General features: G+C 47.5%; 1 protein-coding gene across 2 annotated transcripts in view; it reads right to left on the minus strand.

Moving 5' to 3' along the window:
• WSCD2 (WSC domain containing 2) overlaps positions 1-18,274 on the minus strand; it is a 103,006-nt gene that overhangs the window by 16,765 nt on the left and 67,967 nt on the right. For both annotated transcript variants that reach the window (XM_047761083.1, XM_047761084.1), the window contains 2 exons: positions 3,577-3,698; positions 583-757 (listed from right to left, as the gene is read on the minus strand). In XM_047761083.1, the coding sequence (XP_047617039.1) occupies positions 583-757; positions 3,577-3,698 (297 nt within the window). The remainder of the gene's footprint in view (positions 1-582; positions 758-3,576; positions 3,699-18,274) is intronic.

Genomic DNA, 18,274 nt, shown 5'->3' on the forward strand with positions numbered 1-18,274 from the left:
TCACAGTCTGGAAGCCCCAAGAGAGGGAAGAGGAGCTGAACACTAAGTGTGGGTTCCATTAACAAAGGGAGAAGGATGAACATGGAAAGGATGAGTGAGATGGAGAAAGAGAAGAAAAATTTATAGGTAAATTTACAGCACCCTAGAATTGGAAAACCAACAATCTACAGCTTCATTTTACAGATGGAGAAACTGAGGCCCTGAAAGCGGAAATGACTCATTCAGGATTATGCGCTGGGTTTGTGTTAGAGATCCAAGTCTCCCACTCTACACTCCAATGTCTTCCCGTTAATCTCACTGCCCCCCTCCATTACAAGAAGAGCCACCGAGGGGGTCCTCAGTACAAGGGACAGAGATGAAGGTCTTCAGAACTGTCCCCCTTGCCCGGGGCCCTCCCTCTGTTGCCCATCCAGGATCTCTAAGTCTGGCCACGTTCCCTGGCCCTGCCTTTGCCCTCTGCCCTCTGTCCTGCACAGTTCCTCTTGCTGACAGCCTGGATGGAATGGACTGGCTGGAGCATCTCTGGGTGGCCATCAGGAGAGCTTCTGGGGGTCTGCTGGGTGGGGTGGGGGCTGGCTTTACCTTGGACCTGCGTCTGGTACACGATGAAGTAACTGGGGGTTCCACAGCTCTCAAACTCCTCCGCGCTGCACTTTTGGGCACAGAGCTGTTCGTCCTCTCTCTCGTGGAGGGGAAATCTCGTGGTGGGGAAACCACAGTGGCAGGCAGTGCCAGCAAGGGCTGCCAGCGGGTACTCCTGGGAATGAAGAGGGAGAAGAAGGGGAAGAAGGTCACCAAATCCTGGGACAGCCCAGACTCTGGATGTAGAATAGGATTTGTGTTCCAACCATCCCCTTCTCCATCACTCTCCCTGACTTTAGGTCCCCAAGCTTCATTAGCAGTATTTTTCCCTGTTTATCTCCTGTACCATTACATTTTCCAGCTGTCTTGACGTACAACTGACAAAAACTGTATCTATTTAAGATGTACGACTTGATGTTTCGATGTATATTCATTGTGAAATCATCACACTCAGGCTAACATTGCCTCACACAGTTACCATTTTCTTTTTTGTTTTCTTGCACTATTATTTATTTACTTATTTGTTTGTTTCCTTTATGTGTCAAGTCACCTTCTGAAACTCAAATTTCAAAGGAAACTTTATATCACTCCCGGTAGTAGTACTGGTAAAGCAGCATTTCCATAGATCTCGGTACTGGAAACCCCAGTACTAAGAAAACAAAACCATGTGATTAAATTCTAATCAGACACCCTGTCCGCCAAGATTCTGGGCCTGGGGTGGGCTCTGTTTTTCCTGTAAAAGGGAGATTAGTTGAGGGGAGCGAGGTGTTAAAGACATTTTAGCACCGAGAAGCAGCTTTCTCCTGGAGGACTTTAAGAAAATGGAAAAGCAAATGTTTTTCTCATGGCTATGCTTAATTCCACAGTAAATCCACCGGGTCTGACAGTGACACAAAGCCCACGCTTTGGGAAAAGCTGCCTGAATCCGTTCTTTTAAGCCAAAGAAGTTGCTGATACCTATGTGTAGCCACAGTCTTTGCTGGAAGAGCTGTTCCTAGTGGCTTTATTTGTTCTATGGAATAGCTAAGTAGGAGTGGGATGGACTGAGATCTGGAGGGTAACAGACTGTCCTTTGTCCAATTTGCTTCTACTCGGGCCCACGGACCTGAACCCTTCCTGGTAGCTGGTCTAGGAATCATCGGGTTCAAACCAAGGTCACACCTCTGCGGCTGGATCTAGTGAGCTTTGGCATGGTAGGTTTGGTTGCCTTCTAACAGATATTAAATATGAACTATAGCACATAGCCAAAGATCAAAGAGATGACGACATGCAGGTAGGTCAGCCTGGGCAGTGACTGATGGTGTTTTCTAGCAGGTGACACATACTGAAGCCTCCTTTGACACCCTACATTTCAGACCCTTCACCACTTGGCCACAAGCAGCTCTGGACCCCTGTCAACTCAATCTCTTCCATTTTCCTCCTGTGGCTCCCTGGAGATTCGAGGAAAATAGGAGAGGGAGATTTGCAGCAGGGCCTTCCTATATCCTCTCCTGCCTCCCCCACAATTTTGCTTCCCTCTAATCCCGTGTACAGTTGGACCCTTTCCCACACGGGTTTGCCCTGTGACCTCACTGCCTTGTATGTTTTTCCCCCAGCTCTAGCTGATCTGTAGGTTCCCCCAGGCCCTTGGGATGAGGAATGTCCACCTGGAGAGGATGCCACAGGAGAGGGGAATCCTGCCCAAGAGAGAAAGCTGGACAAAAGATGGTCAAACCTTCTTTAATCTTATACACTTTGCCCCTGACCTTCCAGGATGCCTCTTGGGAGCAGAGCAAGCACTCGGGAGATGCTCAGTGATTTGAAGTTGCCTGGCTGCCCTTGAATGGCTCTTGGATGCCTCTCTGTGGGATCTCTAGGGGAGCTTAGAAATCAAGAACACAGATTTGATGTTGGTCCTGGTTCCGCCACTTGCTTATACTGTGAGCTTGGGCAAATGACTTCATCTGCCTGAGCTTTAGTTTTGTCACATGTGAAATGAGGATAAAATTTCCCAACTCCTAGGTGTGCTATGAGAGGGAAACTATATGACCCGTGGGAGCAGAGGGCTGCATGGAGGTGGCACTCAGTAAGGAGCAGCATCCATGATGCAGTGGTCTTCCTGAGAGGTGCTTCATGGCTGAGGAGCCTTGATGAGATAAACAGCCAAGCAGGATGACACAGAGCAGGCAGGGGCCTTTGGGAGTTGGGCTGTGGGCTGAGCACCAGGAAGAGCCACAAAGTCTGCCTCCATCACTGAGGATAAAGACCATATCTTGTCGACTTTGCACCCCCAGCATTGAGCACAGGGGCCTGGAACAAAGGAGGTCCTCATCAAAGATTAGCTGATTAAGATGGGCAACCGCCTTCTTGGGGTGGAGGAGAGGTGGTTTTCCATTGGACTCTCAAGTAATTAGCTCATCTTGAGTGGAAGGATGGAGCTCGTCAGACATCACTGAGCACCAGCGATGAGCCTAGCTCCATGCTGGGTATCAGGGGTGGTCACAAAGTGTTTTAGGCAGTCTCCACTCTCGTGGAGCTCCCTGCCTGGTGAGGGAGGAAAGATAAACAGTCAGCCATCAAGAATCTCAGGCTGAGAAAGGACCATCCATTAGATCATCCAGTCCAAGTGCTATCCAATGCCCCAAATTCTGGATGCCACACCTGGCCTGCCTCTGCTTACATAACTCCAGTGATGGGGAACTCAGTCTGTTCCAAGGTGGGATTGTTCTTGCTTTTGCCTGGCAATCTTCTACTCACGCTTCTAGGCCCAGTTTATATGTCACCCTCATTTTGAGCAGTCCTCACTATTAGAACAAACATGCTTCCTCTAAGGGTAAGAAATGGATCCCACCCAACTCCTACCCTTCGGATCCACATGAAATGGTCACATTCCCCTCCCATGTCACAGATCACAGTAATCACTGGCTGAGCTCATACTCCTCCAGCCAAGCATCCCATTCCTCCAGCTGTTTCACATTGGCCTCCTTGGAGTTCTATGAGCAGGAGTGGGCTCACCTTCTCTGTGCAGAGGTCCACACACTTGTCCACGGACATGTTGGGCATAGCAGCCGTCACGGGCAAGGCCAGGGAGAGGTTGTCAGGCCTGCGGAAGCAGCCTCGGAAAACTGCACTTCCATCTAGAGAGCCAGAGGGAAAGGGAGTAGTCAGGTATAGGCTGGGAGAACTACCTTTTGAAGGAAGTGCTTATAATCTGAAGCCCAGAGAAGGCGAGAGTCTTGCAAAGGCCACACAGTGGAGACTCATGAGCTAGAAAACTCAACCCCGGCAGCTCTGTCAACAACCCACGTCACTGAGATGTTCTTGCCAGGCCACACAATTCCCTTTTCTTCATCACTGTTCCTATGTCTCACTTCCTTATTCTTGGTTGTGGCAACTCCCCATTCAGGGACATGATAGATGCCACGGAAGATTTCTGTGATCCCATTGGGAGAGGGCTGGGCATTTGAGGACGGAGGGAAGCAAAAGATCCAGGGCTTTCCTGCTCCTCCTCAAGCACCTGGGTGCCCCCCTCCCTCCCATCATCCTGGGCTTTAGTGGGAAAACCTTGGGCCCCAGGAGTTTGCCCACCCAGTGCTACAAGAGACTGATTTGTCAGAAGGATTCCCTTTAAGGTAACTTAATTTGGAAACTTCTCAGTCATGCACTAGAAAATTTGGAGGCCATTGCTGTCTGTTCAACAGAAGCCATCCTCAAAACAATACTCAGAGACATTGTCTTAAGCTGGGTTTACTAGAAGCACAACTTAAGACAGTGTTTTATTGAGGGCATGTTCTCGGGAGAAGAGCAGGGGAAGCAGAACAGGGCAGAGGAAGTAAGCATGTGACCTTGGCTGGGTCCCACCTTCAGCCTGGAGAGTAAACTGCACCACAGAGTTGGTCCCACTTTAAGGAAAGGGACAGATGAACCTTGGTGCTGTGTGCCCCCTCCCCAATGTCTGTCAGTTATTGGCCATGGGACACAACTTCCTGGGAGAGGCTGTTGGGCCAAGGGTCATTTTTCAGGCAAGGGGGCAGATGTGAGCCATTGGTGGTAAAGAGGATTTGAGTGGGGGCCCTTTGCATCCACTACAGATGTACACAAAGATTTATCAATAAGGAGGCTCACTGCAGCATTTATTTAAATTAGCACATGAATGACTGGAAGCAACCTCACTGGCCAACAATGAAGAATTGGACAAATAAAGTATGGAATGACAACACAATGGGATACTATGCCCTATCAAAAACAATGATATTAAAGGTTACTTTAGAGATGAAGCTATGTTCGAGATAGAAAGGATTTATAGCTTAAATAAAAGCTGAGAATATGAAACTCCACATAATATAAAATAGCAATTTTGCACACCAATTATCTCTCAATATAAATCTCTAGAGGCACATATACCAAAACATTCACAACCATGGTTATCTCTGAATAGTGGGTGTGATGGTTAGGTTTTGTGTCAATCTGGTGAGGCTACGGTGCCCAGTTGTTTGATCAGACATTGGTCCAGGTGTTGCTGTGAAGGTTTTTTGTGGATGGAATTAACATCTACAGGTAGTTGACTTAAAGGAGACCTAGAAGAGATTCCCCTCTAAAATGCGGTGGGCAGCATCTAACCAGTTGATGGGATAAGAGGAAAACAAAAACGTTTTCCAGAGAAGGAATTCAGCCTATTGATACCAGGCTTGCCTACCTCCACAACTGCATGAGCCAATTTCTTAAGTAAATCTCTTAATTAATATATACCCATATAGCCTATTGGTTCTGTTTCTCTGGAGAACTCTGACTGATAGAATAGGCAATTTTTATTTCCATCTTTTGGTAAAACTCTTTTCTGTTTTGAAAGTGTACATGAATTTTTAATGTAATAAAGACAAATTTAAAAAATGGCCCTTGTCAAATTTATCTAAAGGACTGCGATGCTCATTTTAAATTGGGTTCCACTTTTCTCAAATTTGAATTGTATATACTTTTCTAACCATAGGTTTTTTATTTTTGGCTACCCCAGAGCATATGGAGTTCCCAAGCCAGGGATCAGATCTGAGTGACAGTTGCAACCTATGTCACAGCAGAGGCAATGCCAGATCCTTAACCCACTGTGCTTGGTCGGGGATTGAGCCTGAGTCACAGCACTCCAGAGGCAGTGCCCATACTGTTATGCCACAGCGGGAACTCCTAGAAGCACAGTTTTCACATAAAACAAAGAACATTGTTGATGCAGTGAATCTAAGTCAGGAGCCTAAAAAGTAGGTGCCATTTATTGAGTAGGTACTATGTGTAATCCACTCTTCTGAGAACTTTGCAAATGTCATCGCATTTTATCTCTTTGGGAACTTTGCAGGGTCCATAGTAAACCCTTATTTTATGGATGAGAGTAACAGGGCTTAGAGAGAGGAGGTTACATGGTGATACTAAGGACCCAAGTGGCAAAAAACATACTAAGGATTATCTCAGAAACATAATGTTAACCCTTGGGGGAAAGTGAAGCAAGCTGCAAAAATCATCTATCTCCATCTATGTCTGTATCTGGGTCTACCTATTGTATAAAACCACTTTTTCTTTAGCATATACATATGTATCTATATTTAAGTGCAAAGAAAAGGCTATGAAATTACTCTCTGGGAAGAAGGATGGTGGAGGAGAGGGAGGGAGTCTAGGAATGATAATTTTAAATTTCAGCTGTCAAAGGCACTCTAGTGATTATTTCTACCACCTGGCACCCAGTAGCCTGAAGTTGTTCATTGTGGCGGCAAATCTAACAAGCTGAGAAGACATCTGGAATTGGGTTAAATGGCTAATTTCTGGAGCATGCTGCAGGCTCACACCATCCAATGCCATCTCCTCCAGTTTCCCCATCTCTCAGTCCAGGCTGGTGGGAGAGGCAGCAGCCATGCTGGTGCGTGCTGTGGTCCCGGCCTCATTTTCCTCACATGTAAATGACAGGGAGGGGAGTTAGACTAGCAGATTCCCTTCTGTATAGGGCTGTTATCCACCTTCCAAATGAGGAATTGTCACACCTCAAATGCCACTAGTGTCCTATGAAGGAACACAGGACTGTTTCCCATCCCATGGCCCAGGGTGCATGGAGGGGAGCCCCATTTCATCAATCACCCTGAGGAAGGTTTAATGAAGATCAGAGAATGTGCTGTACAAGGTAAGGATAGGGAGGGGAGTTGGGTATCTGAGCTTAAGATTTTCAGCAATGAGGTGGAAAGCCGGAAGCAGTGTGGACAAACCCTTGCTTAACCAGAAAACTCGGCTGGATACCAAATCAGGTCCCAGGGCAAAGAGATGCTGGTCTTGCTCTCAGAAGAGGACTTGCCTTCTCTCTTTAAACTCCACTAGTGTTTAATGGAGCCCCCATTGATGCACCAGCCATGAGCAACAGATGCCACAGATGCTTCTCATTTACAGATGAGACAACCGAGGCTCAAGGAGATTCTCTGGCTTCCAGGGTCACAAAGATATCAAAGAACAGAGTGAGGTCAAAGCCAGGTTGCTCTGTCTCTCAAGCCCATGCTCCTTCCAATAATAATAATCTACTGTGATGATTAATTATGTGCTCATATGGCAATATCATTGTTATTACAGCCACCATATATGGGTCGCTTGCTATCAGCTGAGAACAAGGCTGAACTGTTCACACATGTGGTTTCATTGAACCCTTACATCACCATGGTGGTATAAGGATCCCCATTTTACAGATGGAGAAGCTCAAGGCTCAGACACAAGTCACTCAACTTACAAGAGGCAGAGCTGAGACTAGAATGTGAGATCTTTCCACCCTTGATCTTACTGAATGCTCTCTGTGTGCCAGACACAGTATAAACACTTGATATGCCTTGTCCTTCTAATCCCTACAAAGTAGGTCTCATTCTTCTCATCATACAGAAGGGGAAACAGGCTCACAGGGGGTTGTGAACTGCCCAAGGCCACACAGCTGACAAGTAGCATTATCTGGATTCCAACCTGGGAACATCTGAGCTCCCAGTCCTCACACTCTCTGGGCTGTCCCTCTTTAAGAAACCACCCCCAGGCTCTGAGCATTTTTAAAACACTGTGACATTTATTTTCCCTCCCCTGCCCTTCACAGTCATTCCACTTTGATCATTAATCATTCCCAAAGTCTGGGCCGTCACTCTGGGGTCTCTTGATACTAAATTCTGATTCTCTTTAAGTACCCAAAAATACTAGACCTTGACCCTGAGAACTGAATCTCCAGAGCCATATTCAAATTGTTAACCTGCCTCTTCCCCACCGGGACCCTATTCGAAGGCCCATCATAAAATCCCCCTGGGTCACAGCTGGGGCTGGGAGGGTTGCCATTGTCAATGGTTTGGGGGTTGAAGACAAGGGCAGCTCCTTTGGAACTAGGTAGTCCTGTGTACACTGTAGGGGTGCAAAGCCCATCACCTCTTATCTTCTATGGTGGTTTCCTCCTGGAGCTCCTCCCACCACCCTGAGGGGTCTGAGATCCTCAACCCAGGACTGTGCAGGGGAAAACAGAGTTGTATCAGAAGGGGTTGGGGGTTTGGGGGCAGATGTGGGCATGAGAGCATCAGTGGGGCAGGAGGGACAGACCATGAGGGTAGCTTGGGCCTGGTTGTAGTGAGGGTGTGTCTGGGAAGTGGGACGTGTGTACAGTATGTGTGACAGGAAGGCAGTGTGTGTGTGTCTGTGAGTGTGTGTGTGAGACTGGGTTTGGTCATGATAGGAATACAGATCTACCTGTTTGGGTGTGTAGATGCTGAGTGCTGAGACTATAAATGTGGCCCCGCGGCCCTGGTTCATCCCAGTGCATTTGGGTCTGCCCATGTGGGAGTCTAGGACCCTGTGTGAGCAGATGTGTCCACTCGCCTGACAGTGGGCATCAGACTGTGGCTGTATAGTTGTGCATCGAACCTCTACGGGATGAGCCTTACCAAGGGGAGGAGACATAATCCTGTGTGCTTTCTCCGGGTTGCCTGGCAACCACTTACCAGAGAGGAGGTCTCCCCCACTTCTACCAAAAGATGAGGCTGGGCCTCAGCAGGCCTCCCATGGACTAGCCCAATGTCACTAGGGGTAGGCATTTCCCAACAACCCCTTAACAACTAGCACCCAGGTTTGAACAGAATGTTTGTTTCCCTAGTGCAAGGCCACTTCACGTCTGAGCCATAGGAGAGAATGTAACAGGAGGGGTGGGTTCTTCTGCTGGAGTCCAGCCCAGACTGAATCCTTTCCCAGGACACTAAGAGCATGGAGACCTCACACCTGGAGCCCACAGCCAGGGGCACTGCTGGCATCAGTCCAGTCCTTTGTATCACAGAAGACCTTGCATATGGGTTCTCTGCACAGGAGTGTGTGTTTCTGACCATGGCCATGGAGAGCTGGAGTGTACCCATGATGGTCTTTGGGATTGCCTGTTGTTAGGGGTCACCCTCGCATCCTCTTGTAGACATGACCTTGAGTAACTGAGGGTACTGGGGCATCAGGCAGGGTCCTGTGAGCCCACAGACTTTCATCTAGGCCTCCTGGGCCAAATGTTTTGCTCCTCTATCACCCCCAGCTGGGTGCTTGTCTCTTGGGCCATATCAGCACACATCTCCAGATGGCCAGGAGGGGGCTCAGCTCTCGGCTGGGCAGGGGTGGGGTGGGGCGCTCCAGAAGAGGCCATCTGGCCTGGTACCACAGTAGAAGGCCATGGAACTTCCCAGGATCAACAGACTCTGGATGAGCTGGCCTGGCCCAGGGGCAGCAGACCAGTGGCTCAGAGACACAAGTTCTAATCCTGACTATCCTTCTCCTCACTGAAAGGCAGTGTCTTCACCTGTCAAATAGGCAGCTCTCCTCTACACAGTGCACCCAGGCAGCTCCACCCTTCCTCACTGACCCTGGCATGGTTCCTCTCATTTTGGAGCCTCAGTGTTTCCATCTCTAAAATGGAGGCATAAACATTGGGTGGATGATTCAGAGACGGACATGGATGAGACTTGTGAGTACACCAGAAGGGGCAGACAAAGCTCTGCCTCCCTGGAGGAAGTTGAATTCCTACACTGGCATCTCATCAAGTGATTTTTTTTTTTTTTTGCCTTCCCGGATGCCAGGGGGCCAGACTGCAAGAGTGGGAAAAGGAAGAAAGACTCTGTAAGCCCAGCTCTGCTGAGACAGGTCTCCCTTTGACATTTAAGCATCTGCTAATGAGTCCCTGACCCTCCCAGCTTAGAAGGCTGAACTGATCGAAATGCTCTGAATACCAAGTAAGGAGAGGTTTTCAGAGGCCTTAAAGGGCCAGAGAAGAATCAGAAGCTCCTGCTGCTGGGAGTCTCTCTTTGGTCAAGCAAGGTGTGCCCTGGGGTGGGGGTAGGGAGGGGAAGAGGTTTGGGAAGTTAGTTCCCTGATGGATACGGGGCCTTCCTAGAGTCTTGCCCTCTCTGCTTTTGGGCTTTGTGATGTCCAGTGGGAAAGTCAGACTCCAAGGGATCTGGGGAGCACTCTGGAGGCCAACTCTCTCTGCAGGGTGCTCTCCACTCTGGCTTGGTGATTGGAACCCTGAGAATACGCAGTGGCCAAAACATTGGATCCTCCCGCTACCCTCATTTCCTCCACCTGTAAAATGGGTCACTGGTTCTCCCAACCAGTGGTGAGAGGCTCTGTTGTCTTTTGTGTCTAAAAACAGAAGAGAAGCAGCCAGCCTGGGTCCCTTGACCTTCCTAACACTCTCTTGTAATAAAAAGAATTTTGGACTTCCATAGCAGTAGGTGAATGTCTTCTTGTTTGCAAAAAGCTCTAGTGCCCAGTAGAAAGGGCATTGGTTTTAAATTCAGACAGACCTGGGTCAGCATCTTACTTAGCTGTGTGTCCTTAGAGAGGTATCTTCACTTCCTGAACCTTGTTTTCCCCATCTGTAAATGGGGACCATTATCTCTACCCTGCACAGTTGGGATGGAAGTCAATGTGATAGCGTTTATAGTGCCTGAGACCTATCAGGATTCAGTCAATGTCTCTTCGCTCCTTCTCCATAGCCCATTAATGATATGTGAAGGGTGGCTAGATCCTATGTAGATGACACTATCAGTGCCCTATTAATACACTCTGGTAGGAGTTCCTGTCGTGGCTCAGTGGTTAACGAATCTGACTAGGAACCATGAGGTTGCGGGTTCGATCCCTGCCCTTGCTCAGTGGGTTAAGGATCCGGCATTGCCATCACCTATGGTGTAGGTTGCAGACGCGGCTCGGTTCCCATGTTGCTGTGGCTCTGGCGTAGGTTGGTGGCTACAGCTCTGATTCAACCCCTAGCCCGGAAACCTCCATATATGCCATGGGAGCAGCCCAAGAAATGGAAAAAAGACAAAAAAAAAATACACTCCAGTACTCACCATCCCAGTATAGGCTGAGAGTGACCTACCGTAAACACCTAAGGCATGTGAAGGACAGGCTGCACCTGCCAGGGTTGATCTTCCTAGGAGCCAGCCTCAGCCAGTGATGGATGATAAACACTGCAGCTTCCCGCCCCTCTACCAGGACATCTCTGAAGCACACTCTCCTCCATCCCCCATGGTTCCCCAGTGGGATTAAGTGACCGCTGACCTTAGCAGTGACCTGTGTTGTAAAGGGCTTGTATTGATTTCTCTGTCCTGTCCCACCTCTCCACCCCCCTGGAGGGGCATCCCAGGGTTGCCTCTCACGTAAACCAAAGCTCACATCCTTGTCTCTGGGGGAACCCAACTTATAGCATCTTGGATCTTTGCGCATTCTTAATTCAAAAGGGAAATCCTGCACAGAGTTCAGAACCACTTCTCGTCCCAGCTTGTGGTCTGTGAGAGTGGCACCCCCTGTAGTTGTGTAGTATAAAACCCATGGACAATAGCAGCAACCCTCAGCAGTGTCTTCCCAAAAACCAACTCTTGCCGAAGAACAGCCACAAAAGTAGTAATAACAGCTGTTTACTGTACATAATTAGTGCTAAGTGTGTAACACATATCATACCTCAATTAATCCTCTCAATAATCCATGAGGTAGACAACACTATTATCTTGTTCTCTAGGTGACGATCCTAGGACTTAACAAGGTTTGATCACTTTTCCAGCTCGTACAGGTAGTGGGGGCTTTGACCCCAATCTTATTTGATATCACATCCTAGTTTCCCACCTCTCTGCTATTCTGTAGGAGGCTTTCCAAGTTCTAATATGTTGGGGCTCCAGAGACCCCATGCCAGCCACCTGAATTTCCCAGAAGCCCTCTCAGGCCCCTCATCAGGGATCCAAGGATCACAAAAGCCCATGCCCCACATTCTGATAATGTCAGCTCTTCATTGCCAGGCCAGCTGGGATGGTGCATGACCTCAGTAGCAGGGGTTTTTACTAGCAAGAGGCAAGCAGACCAACTGTTCGTCAACTCTCTTTACTGGGGGCAGGTGAAGAACAGGCTGGAACCAGCTGCAAGTATTTGTAAAGTCCATCATCTCTTTATTCTGGGACTTCACAAAAATGAGGTAAATGCCACCAGGCATCAGCTTAAAGGCAGACGTGGAAGAGTTCTCCTTGGTTTGAAAGAGGCCACCGCCCCCCTGGGTAATTAGGCCAAGCTCTACTGCATTAAAGATGCTGGTGAGGAAGAAAGGCAGTGAGCTGGGAGCTGTTAATGGCTACCTATAATCAGAGAAAGATTGAATTACACAAAGAGCCTAACTGTCCATGGAGAATTCAAACCAGCTATTTTTAGGCATCACCAAAGTCTTCTGTGAGCTGTTGGAAATTCCAAATAGCTTGAATTGAGTGCTGCTCAGAGTGATCTGAGGGGTTTTCACTTGGGGAAGGAAGGTGCATCACCACTACTCCATAATAGGCACTGTGCTCTGTGCTTTTTATCTCGCTTGGCAGTCAGAGCAAACTTAAAGGTTGAAATTGTCCCCATTTTACAGATGAGGTACTTGAGGCTCAGAAAGAATAAGTGGCTTGACCAAAATCAACACAGCAAGTAAGGGAAAGAGGTGGAATAGAAACAATGTCTGCCTGATTTCAAAGCCTACATGTTCCCACAGTTTCCATGGATTTTGATTCAGGGAGAAGAGCAAACCAGTTCTTCCCCATCAAGATGCAGAAGGTGAAAAACTTTTGATCCTACACAGCAGAACTCAGGAAGATCCATATCAATTATAAAATTCAAGGGTCTCAGGCATATAACAAAGGTAAGGAGAGGCCCAGCAAAGAAGGAGCTAAACATGACCCACCCATCCAATGTCACTTTCCATGATCATCTGAGGTTCCCCTCAGCAGAAGTGGTTAAAAATGGAGTATCGGTGAGCATAAAGTACAACCACTGCCCCAAACTCCCCTTCTAACCTTCAAATACAAAAAAACCTTCCAGAACTAACAACAGTACAAAAAATTCACTATGTAAACTGTGAACCATAAGTCAAGATCTATTTTTTTCAGCGATAACTTAAGCTTCGTAATACTTTAACCAAGACAGAAAAGAGAAAAACAAGAGGAAAAACTGCTGAGTCCTGGGAGAGGCTGGTCTGCAGTCATGGGCATCATAGGCAGTACTATGGTCAGCACCATGGACAGCCACCCATGGGACAGCTATGTATAGTCTGTGTAGTTCTAATGAACTTTGAAATGCAAATCTTGCAAGAATCTTTTAGGCAAATGAAATTTCTTGCAACATCCTATAAACACATACTGTTCTCAAATCACCAGCAGGTCTCTGCCCCTGGGAGGAGAGCTACACTTGCTGACACATTTAGCAAAGTGCTGTGAAAAATGTAATCCAACCAAGGAGGAAGTCCATTCCTCAGTTCTTTTGTAACAAGGGCAAAGAGTCCATGTGCCAGAGACTTTGTGTCAAGGAAGAATAGCAGGGTGCCTGTAGACATTTGCTCTCCAACCTTTTAATGCTTGCTACTGTAGGAACAATCCATAACCTCAGAAACACATAGTCTGGCTCCCTATGCAAGGCAGACACCCCAGCAGAATGGTGCTTGGGAGATAATAAGCCTCCTTTGGATCTTTACAATCAAGAGTTCTGTGCCACTTCCCAGGGAAATGCAATCAGGACATAATGTTAATATAAACTAATGATTTTACAAATGGAATCTGGTTTCCACCATACCTATTTTCTGGAGTGTTTGCTCAATTCCCTGCTCAATGTAACACATGCCAGTGGAATGTAATACATGTCAGTGGAAGCCTTCCCTTTCTGACCTATCTGTATATAAATCAAATCTCAGGAATGGGAAGCCAAGAGTATCACTGGGTCAGAGCAAAGACACTGAAGGTTCTGTATGTATAGAGTCAGGATGCAGGGCAAAAGGAGAGATCAGGAGCCATGGAAGACAGAAGGTAAATTAGATCCAAGGAGTACTTCCAAAAGAGAGGCAATGGATTCAGAATCCAACACAAGAGGTCAAGGTTACTATAGTGAGTTAGCCCTCAAACTAGGAGTCAAAGACCTGGGTTCCAGCCCATTATCAGTTACTAAGAAGCACTATAACCTTGGAAAAGTCACACCTGCCCCTCATCTTCTAAAATTACCTTTGCTCACTCTATTCTCTCTGTCTAGATTTCTCTCCCACTCTTTGGCAATTTGTCTTCAGTCTGGATATCCTCCTTTTTCACACTGGTAAAATTCTATGCCTCTAACAAGGCCCTGATCAGTCAGCCCTCCTCCGTGAAGCCTCCCCCAGCACTGTTCAATATACCCACTTCTGCTGCTTGGTTCTTAGTTTCTAAAGCTGTAAAATGGAACATCATCAAGGAAGGCAATTTCAGGGGGTCATTCAAAACATAATATTTGCTGACCCTGGATTTTTGCTCATGGCTAAATACATGACTCTCCCTTTCACCTGGAACTCTCTTTAGGATGATATTCAGCTCAAATGTTGCTCCCGTGGATCTTATATATACAGCCCCCATGCTTGAAGAGATCCCACTGGTCTTGGGTTTGTCTGTCCACTAGATGATGATCTCCCTGAGGGCAGGAACTGTGTTTTATTCCCCATTGTCCTCTCCATGGGCTAATCCACACAAGAGCTCATAAAACATTTTAGTCAATGAACACTCCCCATGCTCTTTTCAAATACTGTGTTGCCAACTGAAAGCCTACCAGGAGTTCCAGTTTGACCAACCATCTGTCTTCTTATCCAAGCCACCTCCATTCCCATCCAAGCCACAGTAGCCTTGAGATTAGTAAAGTTTAGATTTCCTTCTGGAGTCTCCAGCAGAAGGCACCCAAGCTTCAAACCTTGTACAGTGATGATTCAGAACAACTGGGGTGGACTTAAAGCATCCTGGGCTCTCTCCTCAGCAGAAATGAATGTATTCTCCGTCTTGGACATAAATACAAAGACTCCTTTCTCAGATGGAACTAAACGCTAGCTTGGGTTATTTTGCCACAGCAGAGGTGGGCAAGCTGAGGGGTAGAGCAGCATTCCTGCCAGCCTTAGGGGTTTCTCACCAGCAACTACCTCACCCCCCCCCCCCCACTGCTACAAGAGCAAAACATACCCTATTGTAACAGAATCTAGTGGTCTTGTGTGTGTTGAGGAGGCTTATATATTTCAGCTGATTGAAAAAACTTTGATGGTCCATGTGAATGTTATTATACCAGGTGATCTAAATAGTGTGTGTGTGTGTGTGTGTGTGTGTGTGTGTATGTGTGTGTGTGTGAGAGAGAGAGAGAGAGAGAAAGACAGAGACAGAGAAAGAGATGGACAGAGACAAAGAGAGACAGAGATAGAGAAACAGGACAACGTTCATATTACCCGGCCAATCCGAACATTAACCAAAAGGAGGTCTGGCTAAGCAGCTGATGATAATACACAACCCTATTCTTATTACCTAACTCTGCATCAACCACTAGAATGTTCTAGTGGTAGCAGCTTTCCCTCTAAATACACATGGCGTTAAGGTTATCTCTTCATATAGTCAAAGTCACCATCAAAATAATGTACATATTAGCATAAAGAAATCAGTATTGGGAGAGAGGACAAGATGGCGGAGGAGTAGGGGGACACGCTCGCCCTCTCCCACAAACACAACAAAAAAAGCACATCTACGGAATAAATGACTCGCACAGAACAGCAACCAATTGCTGGCAGAGGAACCTAAACTCCAATAACGGCAAGAAGTTCGTGACATTACTGGGCAGAACGGGAGAAAAGAGGAGAGCGAGAGAAGGTGAATCCGAGCGGGACGGGTGCTCCCGAAAGGGAACTGAGGAGGAGAAAGGGATCCCGCACCATGGAAAGTCACCTACACGGGGGAAAGATCAAATGAACCAGAGGACTCTCCAGATGCAGAGAAGAGTGTAGCAGTAAGTTGGAGTACGGAAAAGCCAATCAAGAACCGAACGGACCATCTGAACTACGGGCACAGTCACCAAAAATTGAGACGCCTGGGTGGGGGCTGGGCACCGAGTCCTCGGCTCCAGAGATTAGTCCCCGGGAAAGGGACGGGGGACGCCTGGAGGGGGGCTGGGCACCAAGACCTGGGCTCCAGAGGTTAGTCTGCAAGATCGGGCTGGCGGGGCGGGGCGGAGCGGAAACTGCTTGGGAGGTCTAGAAACCATTTGACGGGGCAGAGACTGCCTGGGAGACTAGAAAACAAAGCTGTTGCAGAGAAAGGGAGCAATACTCTAGGGGCGGGGAAGTGGAAAGCCGCATCAGAGGGAACCTGGGAGAAGAGCCTGGTCTGCGCCCGTGCTGGGGAGGGGAGAGAAGAAGAGGTGGGTCCCCATAGAATACCCCCCACGCCACAGCAAGCTTACAGGCCCGCTAGCTAGCTGAAAGCTGTGCTTCCCAGTGCATCCCCTCCCCCCACCCCCATCACCCCCTGCGCTCTCGCTGAACCTGGGTCTGCCTGCCATCCAGGAGGGCTGGCCTCAACAATTGCCTGAAGCCTACCACCGCAGGGGCTGTCCCTGCACAGGCCTGCTTGCCCTTTGGAGGGGCTACACTTCCGCAGAGCAGCACCAAACACCACCAGCCCCCGAGAAAAGGCCTGCAGCCCAGAAAAGCTAAAACAAGCCTAGCCAGGCCATGAATAGATCTGCCTAATTCTCAGACGGTTTTTCTGAGTCGGGCTGCCCTGGGAGGAGCCTCTTGGGTTTCCAACGGCTCTGCTACCCCCCCAAGCCCCCATGGGGTGCCCCACTCCCATGGAATAGCTGCTCAGCACCACCAGCCCCCTGGAGGACCCCCTGCAGCCCAGAAAAGCTGCAACAAGCTTGGCCAGACTGTGAAAAGATCCGCCTACATTCGCAGGCCGTCCTTCTGAGTTGGGCTGCCCTAGGGAAGAGCCTCTTAGGTTCTCAGTGACCCAGATAGCTGCTACAGCCCCCAGGGGGTGCTGCACTCCTGAGGAACAGCTGCCCAACACTGCCAACCCCCTGCAAGAACCCCACAGCCTAAAAACACCAGAGCAAGCTCTGCATGACCAAGTGAAATCTGCTACCATCGTGGTGTGGACCTCCCAGTCCTGTCTGCCCTCAGGAAGTCCTTTGCTTCAAAGAAACACTGTTAGCTCCATCAATACTCCATAAAAGCCACACTGCCTCAAAAAAGATTGACCAACAATGCCAGCCCTCAGGAAATATTCCACAGCAGTGACAAGGCAAACACTGCCCGGTCACGGAGAGTACAACTCCCTCAGGAAAAAGAAAACAACAAGCAAAATGAAGAAGCTGAGAAACCACCCCCAGTCAAACCAACAGGAGAACTCACCTAAAACAGTCAACAATGAAACAGATCTCTGCAGTCTGACAGACCTGGAGTTCAAAAGAGAAATAGTGAAAATACTGAAGGAATTAAGAGAAGATATGAACAGTAATGCAGATACCCTCAGAAAGGAACTAGAAAATATAAAGAGGAGCCAAGAAAAACTAGAACATTCATTTGCAGAGATGCAAACTGAACTAAGGGCAGTAAAAACCAGAATGAATAATGCAGAAGAACGAATCAGTGATATGGAAGATAGAATAATGGAAATCACTCAATCCGGTCAACAGACAGAAAACCGAATCAAAAAACTGGAAAGCAATATAAGAGACCTATGGGATAATATAAAGCGGGCCAATCTATGCATAATAGGAATTCCAGAAGGAGTAGAAAAAGATAAGGGGATGGAAAATATATTTGAAGAAATTATTGATGGAAACTTCCCAAATCTAAAGGATACTGGGTTCAAGATAGAAGAAGCACAGAGGGCCCCAAACAAACTGAACCCAAATAGACCCACACCAAGACACATCATAATAAAAATGGCAAAAGTTAGTGATAAAGAGAGGATCCTAAAGGCAGCAAGAGAAAAACAGAATGTTACCTACAAGGGAACCCCCATAAGAATATCAGCTGACTTCTCTACAGAAACACTACAGGCCAGGAGGGAATGGCAAGAGATATTTAAAGTGCTAAAAGGAAAAAATATGCAACCTAGAATACTCTATCCAGCAAGAATATCATTTAAAATAGAAGGGGAAATAAAAATTTTTTCCAACAAACAAAAACTTAAAGAATACAGCAACACAAAACCCAGGTTAAAGGAAATATTGAAAGGGCTTCTCTAAACCAAAAAGAAAGGAAGGAAAGGGAAGAAAAAAGAAAAGAAAAGAAAAAAAAAAGAAGAGGAAAAACTAGGACTGAGGAAACCGCAATCAGAGAGCAGTCACTCAAATAAACCAGCATACAGATTTAATCATGAACATGCTTCAAACAAAATAAAATTAAAAA

Source organism: Phacochoerus africanus, chromosome 15 (genome assembly GCF_016906955.1).
Source record: "Phacochoerus africanus isolate WHEZ1 chromosome 15, ROS_Pafr_v1, whole genome shotgun sequence".
Taxonomy (NCBI): Eukaryota; Metazoa; Chordata; class Mammalia; order Artiodactyla; family Suidae; genus Phacochoerus; species Phacochoerus africanus.